General features: G+C 51.8%; 2 protein-coding genes across 2 annotated transcripts; one reads left to right on the top strand and one right to left on the bottom strand.

The window, feature by feature from the left end:
- The first annotated feature begins 1376 nt into the window (after window positions 1–1376).
- LOC115639464 (gonadotropin-releasing hormone II receptor-like) lies at window positions 1377–4607 on the top strand. The gene is made up of 3 exons (XM_030542275.1): window positions 1377–1966; window positions 2736–2940; window positions 3710–4607. The coding sequence occupies exons 1-3, from the start codon at window positions 1397–1399 to the stop codon at window positions 4198–4200; spliced, it is 1266 nt and encodes a 421-aa protein (XP_030398135.1). The 5' UTR covers window positions 1377–1396; the 3' UTR covers window positions 4201–4607.
- A 1322-nt stretch (window positions 4608–5929) lies between these two features.
- Window positions 5930–11347, bottom strand: RBM8A (RNA binding motif protein 8A). The gene is made up of 6 exons (XM_030542276.1): window positions 11184–11347; window positions 9971–10030; window positions 9306–9383; window positions 8520–8656; window positions 7404–7540; window positions 5930–6312 (listed from the first exon to the last, which is right to left on the bottom strand). The coding sequence occupies exons 1-6, from the start codon at window positions 11248–11250 to the stop codon at window positions 6267–6269; spliced, it is 525 nt and encodes a 174-aa protein (XP_030398136.1). The 5' UTR covers window positions 11251–11347; the 3' UTR covers window positions 5930–6266.
- Between the last annotated feature and the right edge of the window lie 5475 nt (window positions 11348–16822).

Raw genomic sequence — 16822 nt, 5'->3', positions numbered from 1 at the left:
CACAAACAAGAACAGGTTCTGGCCTCAGCCCGGCCCTATGGTTCTCTCTGGCACTCCAGTTCCTAGTCCAGGACTGCTCAGCCCTGGAGATGCTGATCCCATGCCAGTTCCCACCTCACCAAAACCACCAGCGGCCCCTGCTACCGTCAGTCCCAGAGGGCTGGTCCCGTGCTCTGCCACGGGGCACTCAAGCTCTGATCATCAGCCAAGGGCAGCGTTGACCCTTCTGAGTCATAAACTGCCCCCCAGGGTTGGGCACCCTCTGCAGAGGGCCCAATAGAATGGGCTTTGGAGACTGGACCTGCCTTTTGCCCCTTTGTGGCAGGTAGAAAAATAGCAGCTATCTAACACACGCATCTCTTTTGGTCCATTCACAGATCCCTGGAAACAGAGGCCAGATCTTCAGGCCGCCGGCTGCTCTGTCGCATCCCAGGGGTGGGAGTGAGAGATTGATGCACACCCTGTAAAACACAGCTCGCACCATACAGATGTGTGCACACATTGCTCTGCAAGAGCCACGGTGGGCTGGAATTCACCCACGTGCATCCACTTATACCATGCAAGAGAGGCTGTATCCTTAGATGCTGCTGGCTGTCAGGGAGTGAAAAGCCCTCGGGGGGGAATCTTACCATGCAACAGCCAGGGCTAAGGCCTAATTTGCACCCCAGAAGGAGAGCACCCGCGTTTGGAGCCACGGCAAGAGCACCTGCATTTGGAGTCACGGCACGGAAGAGCCTGGAGGCTCCGTATTAAACTTCCACCCACACCAGCAACAGATTGTCTTTAAGAGCAGAATTCAACTACAGGAACACTTCTCCCAGCCGGGGAGGTGGCAGCCACCAAATTGAGCCGGCCAATGAGATGCAAGCTAGAATCGTTACCTCCTCAGAACCAATCCTGACTGACTGATCAGAGATTCGCAGGTACCTGTTCACCCCTGTGAATCTGGCCCACCTCTGGGGCTAGTGGAACCACTGGGAAAGCAGAGGGGAACCACGTTTCCTGCCAGCTCCTCCCAGTGGAGATTTGGAAGCCAGAGTCGACCTGAACCCTTTCTGTAACTGGGAGATATTTGTCCCCGAAGGAGCCATTCCTATCGAGTCTCACCAGCACAAGCCATGAAGGAGTTAACTGCCGCTCTGTGAAGAAGGAATAAAGTTCCCTGAGTCAGAAGAAGGTGGTTCTTGTTCAATCCAGAGCAGAAGCCGGGCAGCTCCAGTTTAGCAGAGTCTCCATCCAAGCAGCAAAACATGCTCAGGGTCTCCGAGCCCTGCCACAGTGTAGGAGGAGCTTGGCTTCCCGGGGACGAGCCGGATTTGGCCCCCTGGGTCCTGGCTGCTCACATCTCTGTAAGGCTGCGGTGCAGATTCTGGGTGGGAATGCCCAAGCCTCCGATATGAATGCCACTTTCCGCAAGGTCAGTGAGCTGCTCGAGCCGGGGTCGCCCGCCATGGTCAACCAGAGCCGTGGGCAGCCCTGGGAGGGGGTGGAGTTCTCGCCTGGCGGTGGAGCGAACACCAGCCTGCCCAGTGAGGTCTTCCTGCTGCCCACTTTCTCCACCGCCGCCAAGGTCCGGGTGGCCATCACCTTCGTCCTCTTCCTCTCCTCCGCCTGCTTCAACATCGCCATGCTGTGGACCGTCACCCAGAAGTACCGCAAGAGGCCGCACATCCGCATCCTCATTGTCAACCTGGCCACGGCCGACCTGCTGGTGACCTTTGTGGTGATGCCCCTGGATGCAGCCTGGAACATCACGGTGCAGTGGTATGCGGGCGACCTGGCCTGCCGGGCCCTCATGTTCCTCAAGCTGGTGGCCATGTATGCCTCAGCCTTCATCACCGTAGTGATCAGCCTGGACCGCCAGGCGGCCATCTTGCACCCACTGAGCGTGGGCGACGCCAAGAAGAAGAACAAGGCCATGCTGTGCGTGGCCTGGGCCCTGAGCGTGTTGCTGGCACTACCTCAGGTAGGTCACCATGGTAATGGCGCAGGTAGGGAAGGACCGTGGAATGGACCCAGGGCAGGCTTCCCATGATGCAGCCTCCTTTTGCCATAGCATTTGTGGTACTATCAGGATCTGGTTAGGTAGAACAGGCCTCTGATGCACTGTGGTGTGGATGGGCCAATGACCTGATGTAGTATGGGCAGGATGTGGGCTACCCAACTAGATGGATCAGCTAAAGCAGTGGCTTTCAAACTTTTTTTATTTTATTTTTTTACAGGTGACCCCTTTCACATAGCAAGCCTCTGAGTGCGACCCCCCCTCCCATAAATTAAAAACACATATATATAAAAAAGTGTTTTTAATTTATATATGTTATAAATGCTGGAGACAAAGCAGGGTTTGGGGTGGAGGTTGACAGCTCATGACCCTCCATGTTATAATCTCTTGACTCCCTGTAGGGTCTCAACCCCAGTTTGAGAACCCCTGAGCTATAGGGATATAAGACGAGACAGGCCAATGGTTTGATGATGTACAGTCAGGACACCAGCCTGCCGGCAATGGATCTGGGATGGGCACAGGATGAGCTAGATTGACTAGTTGTCAGATACAGTATGGACTGGAGGTGGCCTAGCTAGATGGATCCAGTATGGGCCAGAAGCAGGGATGCTGGAGCACCGGTGCAATGGGCAGGAATATGAGGCTGGGTGGCCAGTGCTGTGTCCAGGGTGCAGCTCCTGCACGGGTGCCGAGATCTAACTGTTTCTCCGGGTGGGGTGTGTCTCTCTTCCAGATGTTTGTCTTCCATGCAGTGAGCCGCTCCCAGCCCATCTACTTCATCCAGTGCGCCACGGTGGGCAGCTTTCAAGCCCACTGGCAGGAGACGCTCTACAATATGTTCACCTTCTCCTGCCTCTTCCTGCTACCGCTGCTCATCATGGTGCTGTGCTACTCCCGAATCCTCATCGAGATCTCCGGCAAGATGAAGAGAGCTTGCGGTGAGCCCGGCCTGCCTCTCGTGTCCCCTGGCCCTTGTCCGCGGGCAACGTGCATGGATGTGCATGTTCACTGCAGCGGGGGTCTGCATGGTGGGACTGGTCTGTGTGTGTGCAAGCATGTGTATGTGGGAGCGTGTGTGTGTGAATGAGAACATGCATGTATGCACCACGTACACCAATGAGTGTGCACCTCTTCCTATCCATCCATCCCCACACATCTTTCCATCCGTCTTCCTCCTCTGCCTCTCCCCAAGGGAAAATCAATCCCAGCCCCCAGTACTTAGCTGCAGAGAACCGTCCACTTCATGTCCCCCCGCACTCCGGCTGTGGCAGGCCCTGGCTCGGTGCCCCATGCAGAACACCCCGCTTCCCCCTGGGCGCTACCCACTGCCATGGCTGGCCTGCCACGGCCCATTAACCCAGGCAGCCAGGAACCAGTCCCCAGCTGCCCTCCACTCTGGACATTTCTCCAGCTCTGGGAGGCTGCAGGGACCTGTGCCAGCACTCACATACACACTGGCTTGGAACATGGGGACCCTCACTCTTTTTGTCCTCTGTCTTTCCCATTCTGTCCTTCTCATCGTATTTCCCCTCTTCCCTCTGCTCAGTTTCTTTCTTGTTCTCATTCTCCTGCTCTCCCTTTCCTCGCTCTCTTCCAAGTGCTCTGCTTCACCCTGCAGAATTTCCCTCCCTCTATGTCTCTCCTCTCATCCTCTGTTCCCTCCCTTCTTATTCTCTCTCTCATTCTTCTCCTCCCTCTGTCCTGCAGTCTCCTCCAAGGAGGTCCACCTCCGCCGCTCCTACAACAACATCCCCCGGGCCAGGATGCGCACTCTGAAGATGTCCATTGTCATCGTGCTGACCTTCATTCTGTGCTGGACTCCCTACTACCTGCTGGGCCTCTGGTACTGGTTCTCCCCGGAGATGCTGAGCCGGAAGAAGGTGCCTCCATCCCTCAGCCACATCCTCTTCCTCTTCGGCCTCTTTAACGCCTGCCTGGACCCCCTCATCTATGGCCTCTTCACCATGCACTTCTGCAGGGAGATCAGGTGCGTCTGCTGCTGCACCCACCACAGGAAGGAGCAGGCCTCCACGCTGATTGGCTCCTTCCGGGCCTCCACCACGGCCACACCCATCAGAAGAGCCAGGGAGGACCAGGGGGGCTCGGGCAAGTACGAACTGGAGGTGACGGCTAACGTGGCCCTGCCTACTGGGAGGTGCGAACTGTGCAGGAAGAAGACAGTGGAGAGCTTCATATGAGTGGATCTTTGCCACGCCCGGACTCACCTCTGCTTCCCAGCAAGGGAGAGAGCCTAGTGGGACCCCCATAATGTGGGGGCTACTGGGCAATTGTTCCTTCACTCAAGCACCCAGCAATAAATTCAGATTATTTTCTCAGCTAGTGGCCTCTCCTTGATCTCCTCCCTTTGTGCCCATCAGTCTCTCGCTACCCAGAGCTGTGCTAGGCTACACGCTCCCCAGCTGGCATGGGTGGAGGTGGACACAGAGAGTGGACTGCTGTGGGCTTCTGCTCCTTTGAAAGGTCGCCACTAAAAGTCTGCTAGCAGTGTGGTCTAGTGGACACATCCTTGACTCAGGAGACCCAGGGTTTATTCCCAGCTCAGCTGCTGGATGACCTTGAGCAAGTCACTTTGCCCTCTTTATGCCTTATTTTCTCCATCTGTGAAATGGGGAGAAGCCTTTGGAAAGTGCTTTGAGATCTACTGAAGACAAAAGCTAGGGAGTATTGTTATTTTCCAGATCCGCGTCCCCACTCAAACACATACAAAGGAACCTGGGTTCCTGCTCTTGAGAGGGGATCCCCAACTTTGCACTTCTATGATACTGTCCCCCACCGAATACACCAGTTGGTTCCTGAGTGCAGAAAGCTTCTGCTCCCCCACCAGAAACAGGGAAGGGGGAGCCGGGTCCTGATACATTTCCAAGTGGTTCCCCTTACTCAATAACTCCCATCGGTCAGTGTGTGAATTAGTGGTCAGAGGAGGATGACAGGACTCCTGGGTTCTAGCCACCCTCAGTAACAGAGATGGATGTCGACATTGCAATTTTATAGCCCTGCGAACCAACGTCAGCTGACCCACATCTTTCACCATAGTGTAGACGTACCCTGGCGGTGCCACCTCAGTCTTTTCCCATCTTTAAGTCTAATGCAGCAGGAAACTGATGAGCTCTCGTGGTAGAAAAGAAACTGTTTGCCCCAGGCAGAGTAACCCAGCAACTGACAGGCAGGATAGTCTAGTGGTTATGGCACTAGTCTAGGATCCAAGACACATGGGCTCATATCCCTGTTCTGCCACCAACTTCCTGTGTGGGCTCGTGCGGCTTACTTAGTTCCTGTGTATAGCAGGGCTAATAGTCCCAGCCAGCCTCCCAGGAGGGTTGTGCAAAGAGATACAATGAAGGTTTTTAGATATTATAGTGACAGATGCCAGATGAGGACCTTAGATAGAACCTATAAATCTCCATGCCCTATAGGCAGGGCTTTTCTTATCTGGGGTTTATTCATTTCATTTCTGGAGGGTTATTTTTAGTGATTTTTGAGCTCTACCTGGTTTTTCAGGGTTCCGTCTCTGTGGGTACACAAAGTACTGTTTCGCCCCAGCAGGCTCTACACACCAATTAGTTCGTAACACGTTAACGTGCCTTAGGAATCACACTCCCTGTCGTCCACACTATTGCTCCATTAGACGAGCCCTTGATGCAAGCCAGGGAGCAGGGATGTTACCTGTACAAAGTGCACTGGACAAGGGGTGCAGACTATACTGAAAACCATTTCCGGTGTTTACCAGATCAACACCACTTCTGATTGTGCTAGGGGTGCTTATCCATTCAAATCTAAAACCATATGCTCTAACCATAGGCTGGGCAAGGACTAAACTCTGCTTGACAATGAAACCGAGGCATCTGATGTCCCACCAACTGGAACACAGGTCTCCCTTACAGATACGGGCAGATGTCAACAGAAGAGGGCTTTTTAAAAAAAAGCAGACTTTTATTCAGTATTTATGAGTAACATTTCTCCTTCAAAATGAGAGTCCCCTTCAGCATCACTGGATGAGTTCTCTCATTTGAAGTGTCTGAGGTCAAAAGGAGATTAAGAGTTTTAACACAAATCAAGAACTTTACAGATGCTGTCAAAAATATGACCAAGAACTCATAGGTAAAAATGCAGCACAATTAAAAACCCAGAAAGGGATCGAGGCAGGAGTCTGCACAGACAGCTTACAAGAGACTTCCTGCTTCCAGAGCTACGCAGGGAGAATTTACACCTACGAACCATCAAAAGGAAATGGAGAAATGTGAGATCAGCGTCGTCTCCTGTCTGGACTCCTGCTTCGCCTACGCCCGCCCCTGGAAGACAGACAGACAGGGACAGAGTTATATATATGCTAGCCTGAGCTAACATCTCGAAAGATTTGAAAGCCACCGACAACTTCTATGCACAAGGACCATGTTCCTTGCCAAAGAAATGCAGCCAGTTCTGGAGTGGAAGCCGGCATGTGTTTAATAATGCAGAGCAAAAGGAAAATATTCTCTTAAAGCTCATGCACAGATCTCAGTGCACTTCACTAAAAGTAGGTAAGTCGGGTTCCAGTTTTACAGAAACCGAGGCACAGAGCCCATAAATGACTTGCCCAAAGTCACATGTGTCAATGGCTGGGTCCAGACTAGTAAAATCCCTTGAGTGCCAACCTCCTGCTCAGACCATTAAAGAACTGAAGAACACAATCCAACAGAATTCCCGATTGGCGAGAATTATTCATGATCCACTGGAAATTTAGCCCAGGGTTAACATTCCTGTTGAATTTTTCGTGATCTCAAGAGATCAGGCCTTCAGTTTCACCTCTCAGCAGAAACATCAGGATCTTAAGCCACGGAGGAGCTCTAAAGCATCGTTTTACTACAGGGTGTTTCCCAGAGAGCTGGAAGTAGGCGGCACAGACTCTGTGACATTTCCTGCCCTGCTTCAGGCAGTTCCTTTGTCTGTGGCACAAAGACAATTTTCCTCTGGGAAAATCTGTTCCCAGGAATTTCAAAATGGAGTTCCCATCGTCTCTGGATGAAAAGCACAGAGGCTACAGTGAAAGTCCCTGAGCATGCACATGGACTGAATGCAGGAACTCAAGAGTGTCACGCAGCAGCTCCAGGTAAAAGAGGGAGAGAATCACTCTGGGGGAAAGAATTTCCAGTTGGTCTAACTTAAAATCCTGTTTGTTATTTAGTGGCTTCAGGGCTCTCAATCCATCACGTTCTACCAGCACTAGAAAGCCCTAGACAAGTGTTCTCCCCACTGCCGTGGAGGTTCTCCCTTTGTGAGGGAGCCTGAGGCCAGCTCAGACTCCATGACTCACTTAATCCTCGGTACCTCTGATGAAACTGCCAAGCTGAGGACCAAGCTGGTGTCAGCGGAGATGCAGCCCTCAACCTTGGCAGTATCTTACCTTCTCTTTCCTTTCGGGGGCCCCCTGACAAAGCACCAGTCCACGCTGATTGGCTGCCCCATCAGGTCCTGTCCGTTAAGACCTTCCATCGCCGCCTGAGCTTCTTTGTATGTTTCATATTCTACTAGAGTGTATCCCTGTGGGGTGCAAGGAGACAAGCCTCAGTCAGCGAGTGGCCCAGTGGGGAGCGTAGCGAACAAGCCAGAAGCTGGGCCAGCCTTGAGAGCAGATCACAGAAACCGATCGAGAGCCTCCAGTACACTCAGCTCCATTGTTGGCATCAGGAACGCTGTCAACAGTGGCAGGAGAAATACCGATTTGGCTGTAAGTGGAGTAAATAGAGTGGGCCCTACCGTAAATAGAGATTTTCAATTAAACACACACACACACACCTACCTTTCCCAAATTAGTGCCTTGAACTGTTAGCTTTAACTAGAAAGGGATTTAATAGAGAAGGGGGCATTAACTATTACACTGATATGTCCTCCCCTCTTCTGTAGGGCTTCCCTGGTGGGCTCAAAACACATTAGTTAAGACTAAGCAGATTAATTAAAGCCTCACAGGCCTTTGTTTGTGGTATTCTCCTCAACTTAGAGACAGAGGCCCCGAGAGCTGAAGGGACCTACCCCAGGTCACACAGCTATTCAGAATCCAAGCAGTCCCCTCCTGCTCTAACCAACAGATTACCCTTCCCCCATCAAAGCTGGGAACACAACCCCAGAGCTCCTGGCTCCCAGCTCTTTCTTTTCCTCTCTCAATTGTATGGGGGTAATTTCATCTGCATGTCTCCCCAGCTTACCTGGTCCCCATTACCAGAGTATCCGAGCCCCATGCAATCTGTAAGGTATTTATCCTCAGCCCCCTCCCCTCCCCCGAGGTAGGGCCGTGTTGCAATCTCCATTACACAGATGAAGCACAAAGACACTAAGGCTCACATCTTCAAAAGTGTTCAGGTGCCCTGCGCCTACTGAAACCAATGGGAGTTAGGAGCCTACATACTTTTGTGAATCTGGGCCTAAGTGACCTGCCCGAGGTCACACACACCAGGTATGTGGCAGAGGAGGGAACTGAGAAAAGGGGAACATCCTAACCACTAGACCATCCATCCCGTCCTACCTTCAGGTAGCCTGTTCTTCTGTCTAGATTCAAATGGATGTTCTTTATCTCGCCGTACTCTGCAAACTTGTCGTGAATATCCTCTTCAGTGGCCTCCTCATGAACTCCAGTGACAAAGAGAATCCAACCCTCCACCGCTGTAGCCACGGCATGCAGGGAAAAGCAACGCTCATTAAACAGAAGACAGGGCGCACACCTCAGTTCGGTACGCAAACCCCACTGCGCGCACACAACATCTGCATCTACACAAGCAGGATGGAAAGGGATCCTCCCAACACCCTAGCCAGACCCCCTGCTTAGCTTGGAACCCATTGGCAGCAAGGGGCTAAATGAAAACAGGTACGGAATGGATGGAGGACTGAATCTAGCCCCAGTAAAAAGGCAGCTTGACAGCCCTGGAGACAATCACTCTGTTTATCCACACAGTGCGGATGGTCTGGGTACAATATACATGCCATTGTAACGATAATCCTTAGCTTGTATATGATGCTTTTCATCAGTTGATCGCAAAGATTTTTTTACAGAAGTAGAAACCAAAGCGCAAAGAGTTGAAGTGACTTGCCCAAGGTCATCCCACAGACCAGTGGCAGAGCTGGGAAACAGAACCTAGGTCTCCTGAGTCCCAGTCCAGTGCGCTATCCACTACACCTCACTCTCTCTCGGAATAGACTGGTTTCTCCCCATCTTTAAAGCAATCCCACAGCATGATGTCCTGTGCAAGCACCCCACACAGCCAAGGCTGGGTGACCACACATGCTAATCCAAACATCTCCAGCAGATACTCACATCTCTGAGGCCCAGGTTCATCCCCATCTTGTTCCACGCTGTCATAGTCCTCACGTACTCTGGCCCTCGAACCTTCCTCTGGCCACACAATGGGGGCAAACAAAGATCTTTTTAGATGACTAGAAACATTTATTATGCTAATTCTTAGGGACCAGCCAAGAATGCAGCCCCATTGTGCTAAACATTGCACATAATTCCTGCCCTGAAGGGTTTACAGTTTAAATATATTTAGCTACGTAGTCTAGCTGTTTTAAGCACTGCTAGGCACACGCATATGTTCCTGCATTTAAGCTTTACAGCACATAAAATTCTGTAGAGTGACACAAGCCTAGTAGTTAAAACAGTGATAAGAATCAGACTCCTGGTGACCCAGGTCAAGTGGTGTCACCCTTGTATATAAGCCGGAGGGGTCTATTTCACAGACTGGGGAAGTGAAGTGACTTGCCAAAGGACAGAGCAAGTCAGTGACAGAGTCCTGGATGGAACCCAGGAGTCCTGATTCTCATCCTAAAACACACTTCTGGGGCTTAAGCCATTAGGCAGTTTCTGTTTAGAAGCAGCCAGACGACTCCAGTGAGTAGCCAGACAATTCCAGTTAGCTACACGGCACAGGAGGCTCCCCATGATTCACAGATTAACTCATCTGTTCACAACAAGATCCTCACCTGAGCCAAATCCTCGGCCTTTCCTCTTCTTTGCTTTCTCCTTCAGTTTGTGGATGCTTTCTGCAGAGAAGTTCAATGTGTTAATGTCAACTGGAAGGAGGTCTGAAACAGGCCATTTGGGGCAGAAGGGGGGAGGTGCAATGTAACTGGATCAGAACCAGGCTCGACCCAGATGGTGCAGCTTTCAGAACAACCCCAAGGCAGGGAGGAACATGAGTCAGAACCGGGTTAGACGGGCACGGGGGGAGGCCGGGTCAGAACCTGTCGGGGACGGGAACAGGTCTCAGGGCTCAGAACCAGGTGACCTGGGCACGGGGGGGAGGCCGGGTCAGAACCTGTCGGGGCGGGGGCGGGTCTCAGGGCTCAGAACCGGGTGAGCCGGGCACGGGGGGAGGCCGGGTCAGAACCTGTCGGGGGCGGGGGCGGGTCTCAGGGCTCAGAACCGGGTGAGCCGGGCACGGGGGGAGGCCGGGTCAGAACCTGTCGGGGCGGGGGCGGGTCTCAGGGCTCAGAAACGGGTGAGCTGGGCACGGGGGGGGAGGCCGGGTCAGAACCTATCGGGGGCGGGGGCGGGTCTCAGGGCTCAGAACCGGGTGAGCCGGGCACGGGGGGAGGCGGGGTCACAACCTGTCGGGGGCGGGGACGGGTCTCAGGGCTCAGAACCAGGTGACCTGGGCACGGGGGGGGGAGGCCGGGTCAGAACCTGTCGGGGGCGGGGGCGGGTCTCAGGGCTCAGAACCGGGTGAGCCGGGCACGGGGGGAGGCCGGGTCAGAACCTGTCGGGGGCGGGTCTCAGGGCTCAGAACCAGGTGACCTGGGCACGGGGGGGGGGAGGCCGGGTCAGAACATGTCGGGGCGGGGGCGGGTCTCAGGGCTCAGAACCGGGTGACCTGGGCACGGGGGGGAGGCCGGGTCAGAACCTGTCGGGGGCGGGGGCGGGTCTCAGGGCTCAGAACCGGGTGACCTGGGCACGGGGGGAGGCCGGGTCAGAACCTGTCGGGGGCGGGGGCGGGTCTCAGGGCTCAGAACCGGGTGACCTGGGCACGGGGGGAGGCCAGGCCAGAACCTGTCGGGGCAGGACACGGGAGGACGGGCCCGAACCAGCCCGGGCCTGGGGGTCGGAACCGGACAAAGCCCAGTTGGGGGGGGGGGGCTGGGGCGGGGCTCGGAACGGGGGCGGGGCTCGGCCCGGCGTCTCCCGGGCCCCCATTACCGTCCCCATCCTCGTCCATGGCGAAGTCCTCGCCGCCCGCCTCATGAAGATCCAGCACGTCCGCCATCTTGCCCGCTGTGCTGCCGCCGCTGCGTGACTGACTGCGCCGCGGCTGCTGCTGAGGCGGGCGCAGAGCGAACGGGAAGCCGGCGGGGCCGGGACCGCGCTGCACGCCGGGAAGTGGGGCGGAAGTTCCCTTCCAATCATGTGAATAGCGAGGTGGACGCCATATTGGGAAGGGCACGCGGGTTTCTCCGGCGTCCACCATCTTGATAGAGTCACTTGGTCTCACCCCTCCCCCCGCGGAGACGCCATCTTGGGAAAGTCCATATTTCTCATCACTGCGTAGTCGCCATCTTGAGAAGGGCAGGAGGCAGCCCCCCCTCCCCCGGCCACTCGTAGTCAGATGTTTTCCCCCCAGCAACCAGCCAACTCCCTCCTCATCTGGGCCTTGGGCTTCTCCTCTCTGCCCCACGCGGGCCCACTCCACTCCTCCCACCCCCACTGGGGTTACCACCTTTGAAATGTTAATTCCCCCCCCCCCCATGTTAGAGGTAACAACTAAGTGCTAATTGCAATAGGGCTCTGCTGATAGGGACACCAGTTTAGCAGGAACTAGGATCATCCACCCCACCAATGACATCACTACTGCCATTCGCTAAATTCAAACCGGCCATTTACAGGTGAAGCAAACTTCACCCACTGTTGTACATTGGCCCAATTTCATGGCTCAGCTCTTGTCTGAAACAGCGACGTATGGAGATTCCATCTGATCCCTAACATGGGGGGCTGCCAAGTGACAATCATTTCTCCAACAGCTCAGGAAGGCCAAGTAGTTTTGGACAGCGCTGATTCCATGTGCAGCAGATGCTGTATCTGCCAGCGGGATGAGCCTTGTCCCCTTTTTCCAGATTAAAAACAAAGCCTCATTAGGGAATCAAATGCTGCTACTTCATCTATTTTTAAGAGTGGAAGTTTACCATACGTCCCACTGGGAGCGGCTTGTCACCTGGTTTTTCAGCAGGCAGGTACGTTATGATATATATTGCCTCCTTCCCACCCCCAAGAAAGTGCAACATAAAACTGCTTTGCTCAAGTTCTTTTAAATAAGTTATCCCAAAGGCCGTGGAGTTGAAATGATGCAGCCACTGCATGAAGCAACAGGCAGGAAGCAACAGCCAAGGAGATTGGGAGAGAGAACACATACTTGGAAACTGAACTAAGGTAATGTTTCCAGCGTCTGATGCTCCCAGCCCACGCTATGGTTGCTAACTGCCTGTGCCGCTCCTCTGAAGGCTAGACCCCGCAGCTCCCCTCATGAACGGAATATGCTACTCCCCTATGCAGTCACAAGTAAAGAAGAACCCCATTTTTCCTTATTCAATTTAGGCCAAGGAGTTGCTCTTTTAAGCTTCCCCTCTCAGCCAAAGCTTCTCGCCTGTTCTCCCTTTACACTGCATGTAGTAGCAGACAGGGCAGTGCATGAGCAGTCAGGAGATCTGAATTCTCTTACAGCCATCCCGTAATGCCTCCTTGCCTCAGTTTCCCCATCTGTAAAGCTTGGGCTAATACCTGCCCAGTGCAAGCTGTTAAGTGCTTTAAAAACACTTGGAAGATACTCAAATGGAAAGTACCAGAGTAGGAACAAGCATAACAGCCCTTATCAAGCGTTATTTCTAATTCATGGAGAATGGTCAGAGCAACAGAAATACAAAATAGTTCAGCTACCATTTACAAAATTTGGTTTTATGTACTCACTGATTAGGGTAGCTGTTCCTGTTCTAGTGCATTTACACAGATTACAGTACCACGCAGAATGTCCGTGTGAAGCGGGGCAAGGGGAGAAGAGGGAAAGAAATAAGAGAGGCGGTGGTCTGGAGATAGCTACTTAACTCCTCCACCCCACAGTTCTAATTCAACAAGGCCAATGAGAGCAATGCAAAGCAAACATTCTCTTGTCACAAAGATTTAAACCAAGGCTGGTTTAGCAAGACCCCGAGCCGACCTTCAGTTATTACACTCCCTGCTCAGACAGAGCTGAGTGCTAGAACTAGAAGACAACTGCTTTTGATTTACAAGTGCCTGGGATACGAGGTAGTAAGACTTAGGTCTGGTCTACACCTAAAGTATAGGTGTACATTGCTTGGGGAGGGGTGAAAAATTCACCCCTCCCAGAGACATAGTTAAACCATCCTAAACCCTGGTGTAGACAAGATAGGGCGACAGCAGAATTCTTCTGGCAGCCTACCTACAGTGAGTGCCTTGAGGAAGTGGATTTACTACAGCGATGGGGAAAAAACCCTCTGTCACTGTAGTAGGGGTCTACGCTACAGCAGCAGGTGTGCCACTGTAGCATTTGTAGTGTAGACATACCCTGACAGTGCCTTCAGCGGAGATGCTCCAGGCCAGAGGAGCAATGGCCTGCCCCACTGCAGAGCCACACGCCCCATTGCTCGTAACAGCTAACGTTAGACGGCAGTATTGCCTCTGGAGGACTGCAGCCATCCAACTCCCCATTGTGGAAAGGCCCTTCTGTAAGGAGGGGGTGACGTGGCAGCTGCGAGATCTGGCCTGCGCCTGCCAGCTAGCGAGGTAATGGCAAGGCAGAGCCTGCGTGACATTAACAGGGCTCAGGCTCTGTGCCAGGAAAGATAGGTCAACAGAAATACTGTGTATCAACTCAAAATCAGAAACCCTGCAGATACTCCAGCCAGCAGGGACTCATTAGCAAGCAGCCAAAGGGGATAAGGGAGTTATTCCAAGAGGCTTCAGATGCACTGAGCACCCAGCAGGGAGCATAAACAGCAGCAGGAAAGCAGCTCAGGGCGGCTGGAGGTAGCACAAGGCTGAAAGGTGTTCTCGCCATTCACAGTCCCCCTTTGGCTGCAGAAGAGCCATTCCTTCTGCAATGTTTAGTGTTTTAAACGAAAGCCCAGCAGTCCAGGTGCTTCTGCTGCCAGTTGTTACAGCTCAGGCCAGCCTGGCTTAGACCCCAGAGTAACAGCCCATAAAACAGGCAGAAGGAAGACTGGAATGTTTAGTCTTTCCTACCCCCATGGCTAGAGTCTGTCTTTAGTTGGTTACTAAAGTGGAGCAGGGGAGATGCCGGTTAAGAAGCCAACAGTCCGCTGACCTTTTTCCACTGTAAAGTGTACATGGCACACACTCAAGCTAGCTTTCAAATGCACGCACTGCTGCTGCACATGGCGCACCTGGTTAGGGGGCTCTAGACCAATGCACACTGCAGAGTTTGTGAATCCAGCACTCCTCCCTAGGAAGGAAAGATAAACCAGCTCCTCAAAAAAATCTATTTTATTGTATAAAATTATACATACGAAATGCTTGGGAAATACTGAACATTGTATGATACAATGGAACAAAGGCAGAGACAGCAGGTGAAAGGTGATTTATCTTACTGTAGTGTTTGATTGGGAATATACAGCATGAAGGCAGGAAAGAAGAGATTTTGGATGCTTAGGAAGCCAGGATATTAATAATACTGGTACTACAGATTAGATCAACAGCCAAACTTCCCCCTTGAAGCTCATAGATAGAGGTTTCAAGACAACTTGTGATTAGAAGGGGGCGGGGGCAGGGGCGCAGGAAAGACACTCACAGACACTTGTTGCTATTTATAATAAAGCTAAACTGGGTCCTGCCCAGGAAATCCTCTTCTCTAACCCCAGTAGAAGGAGGCATGAGGCAACGTCCTACAGCTCCGCATCAGTTCTTGGAGTGTCTGCAATGAGATGCCAGAGCTCTAGCTAGTTCACAGTATTAGACTGCTAGCTTAGCAGAAACAGGCAAATTCTCTGGCGTGGCTCTACTTATAAAGACAGATTTTATTATATAAATATAAAAAACTACCTCCACAACCGTCATGAAGGTCTGAGAGCCTGCCCAGACCTTTCCAAACCTTAACCCAGGTGAGGAAACTAGGGATGTTTAACTCGCCTGGAAGAAGATTCACCGTGTGAATGGATGAATAGAATTGGATAAGGCTGATGTACGCGAACATATCATCCTTTTTAAACAAACTGCTGTGTATGAAGTCTTTATATGCCTCTCCTACTGCAAAGAAGTTCCATTAACGAGAATTAGCCTTTGATCACAGAAACCATGTAATCCTTAAAAAGGTTATGTTAAGAACATAAGAATGGCCATACTGGGGCAGACCAAGGGTCCATCCAGTCCAGCATCTTGGCTGCCGATAGTGGCCAATGCCAGGTGCCCCAGAGGGAGTGAATCTAACAGGCAATGATCAAGTGATCTCTCTTGCCATCCATCTCCACTCTCTGACAAATAGGTTGTTTTGTTTCAAACCTTTGATTCAAGGTTATATTTGTTACCATTTTTGGTACCAAAAAGCATCTGAAATATATCCCTTACTATTCAGAGTATAACACTGTGCTGATGATTGAGTAGAGTTAGCATTTCTGGTTTTAGTGGAGAATGATTAAGGTCTCACATAAGCAAAAAAATATATATATCTTGAAAAGATCTGTAATTAGCACCAAAATGAGGAGCAGACAGGCCCTAAGAAGTTTCCAGTGCTTGCTGGAAGCTGAAGTGCCAGACTTCAGAAGGGGAAGAGTTTGATTATTCAGCTGTCACAGGGAACGCAGCCTATGTTCGGCTAAGTGAGGAAATTTCTAATGCAATGTGACTTCTGCAGCACCACCCTGTGTCAGCAGTAGAGTTAACACTAATTCAGATTAGCCAATTTAAAAAAAAAAAATCCAACATGGATGAACTGAGGTCTAGGTCCAGATTCTGCCCTGCACCAAGCAATGTGGGAGGAAGGTGTCCAACTCAGGGAGCATCTTATGAGTCTCATGGAGGAATTGTGCCAGCTCTGGCCCACTGACACATTCAAGCAGCTATGGGGCTGCTCTAATTTATGCCAATTAGCCGAGGTCTTTATGGATTATACGCAACTGCACTCCATCCTGACCAACACCAGGACAAGGAGTGTGGTGGCCAGTCAGCACAAGAGCTGATTAAGTGAGAACATCCCCATGACAGGTTAATTCTCAGTTAGGGCTGGATTCGGCCACCTTGCTCTGCCAAAGGGGTACAATCTGGTCCATTATTCAGAAAGTAAATTTGTGGGCTGCTCTGTACTGGAAAGTTAGATCAGCATCACTACATGTAAGGGGTGTGAAAAATCCAAACCCCTGAGTGATGCAGTTAAGCCAGCCTAACCCCTGGTATAGACACCGGGAGGTTGACAGAAAAATTCTTCCATCAACCTAGCTACTGCCGCTCAGGGAAGTGGATTACCTACAGAATGGGAGTACCCCTCTCATTGTTGTAATAAGTGTCCACTGAAGCACTGCCGCTGTAGCATTTTACATATAGATGGCCTTAAAATAAAGAAGAAACTGGAAGTAACATTTCTGGAGATACACACTTCAGGTTCTAATGCTGTGAACGCCACCTCTCTCATTTGAAGGTGCTCAAGGTCTTAAGCATCTGCAGGATTAGATCCTTAGACAAGTCAGTGTCACATGATTTATTTTAACGCTACACACAAGTGGAAATGTCAGCAGAAAGTTAAGACTGTGCGCTGTTTCTAGAGAAAGGAAATGATTAAGCGTCTTAGTAACGGTCTGGAAACCAAGAAACCAATCTGGAAA

This window comes from Gopherus evgoodei, chromosome 24 (genome assembly GCF_007399415.2).
Source record: "Gopherus evgoodei ecotype Sinaloan lineage chromosome 24, rGopEvg1_v1.p, whole genome shotgun sequence".
Classification (NCBI taxonomy): Eukaryota; Metazoa; Chordata; order Testudines; family Testudinidae; genus Gopherus; species Gopherus evgoodei.
The sequence above is the reverse complement of the archived record's forward strand: the minus strand, read 5'-3'. Positions and strand labels throughout refer to the sequence as shown.

Coding starts and splice junctions, on each gene's coding strand:
- LOC115639464 (XM_030542275.1), top strand. CDS start 1,397: ATGAATGCCACTTTCCGCAAGGTCAGTGAGCTGCTCGAGCCGGGGTCG. Junction 1,967..2,735: donor TGTTGCTGGCACTACCTCAG/GTAGGTCACCAT, acceptor TCTCTCTTCCAG/ATGTTTGTCTTCCATGCAGT. Junction 2,941..3,709: donor CAAGATGAAGAGAGCTTGCG/GTGAGCCCGGCC, acceptor TCTGTCCTGCAG/TCTCCTCCAAGGAGGTCCAC.
- RBM8A (XM_030542276.1), bottom strand. CDS start 11,250: ATGGCGGACGTGCTGGATCTTCATGAGGCGGGCGGCGAGGACTTCGCC. Junction 7,541..8,519: donor GAAGAACAGGCTACCTGAAG/GTAGGACGGGAT, acceptor TGCACCCCACAG/GGATACACTCTAGTAGAATA. Junction 6,313..7,403: donor CCCCCGAAAGGAAAGAGAAG/GTAAGATACTGC, acceptor TCTGTCTTCCAG/GGGCGGGCGTAGGCGAAGCA.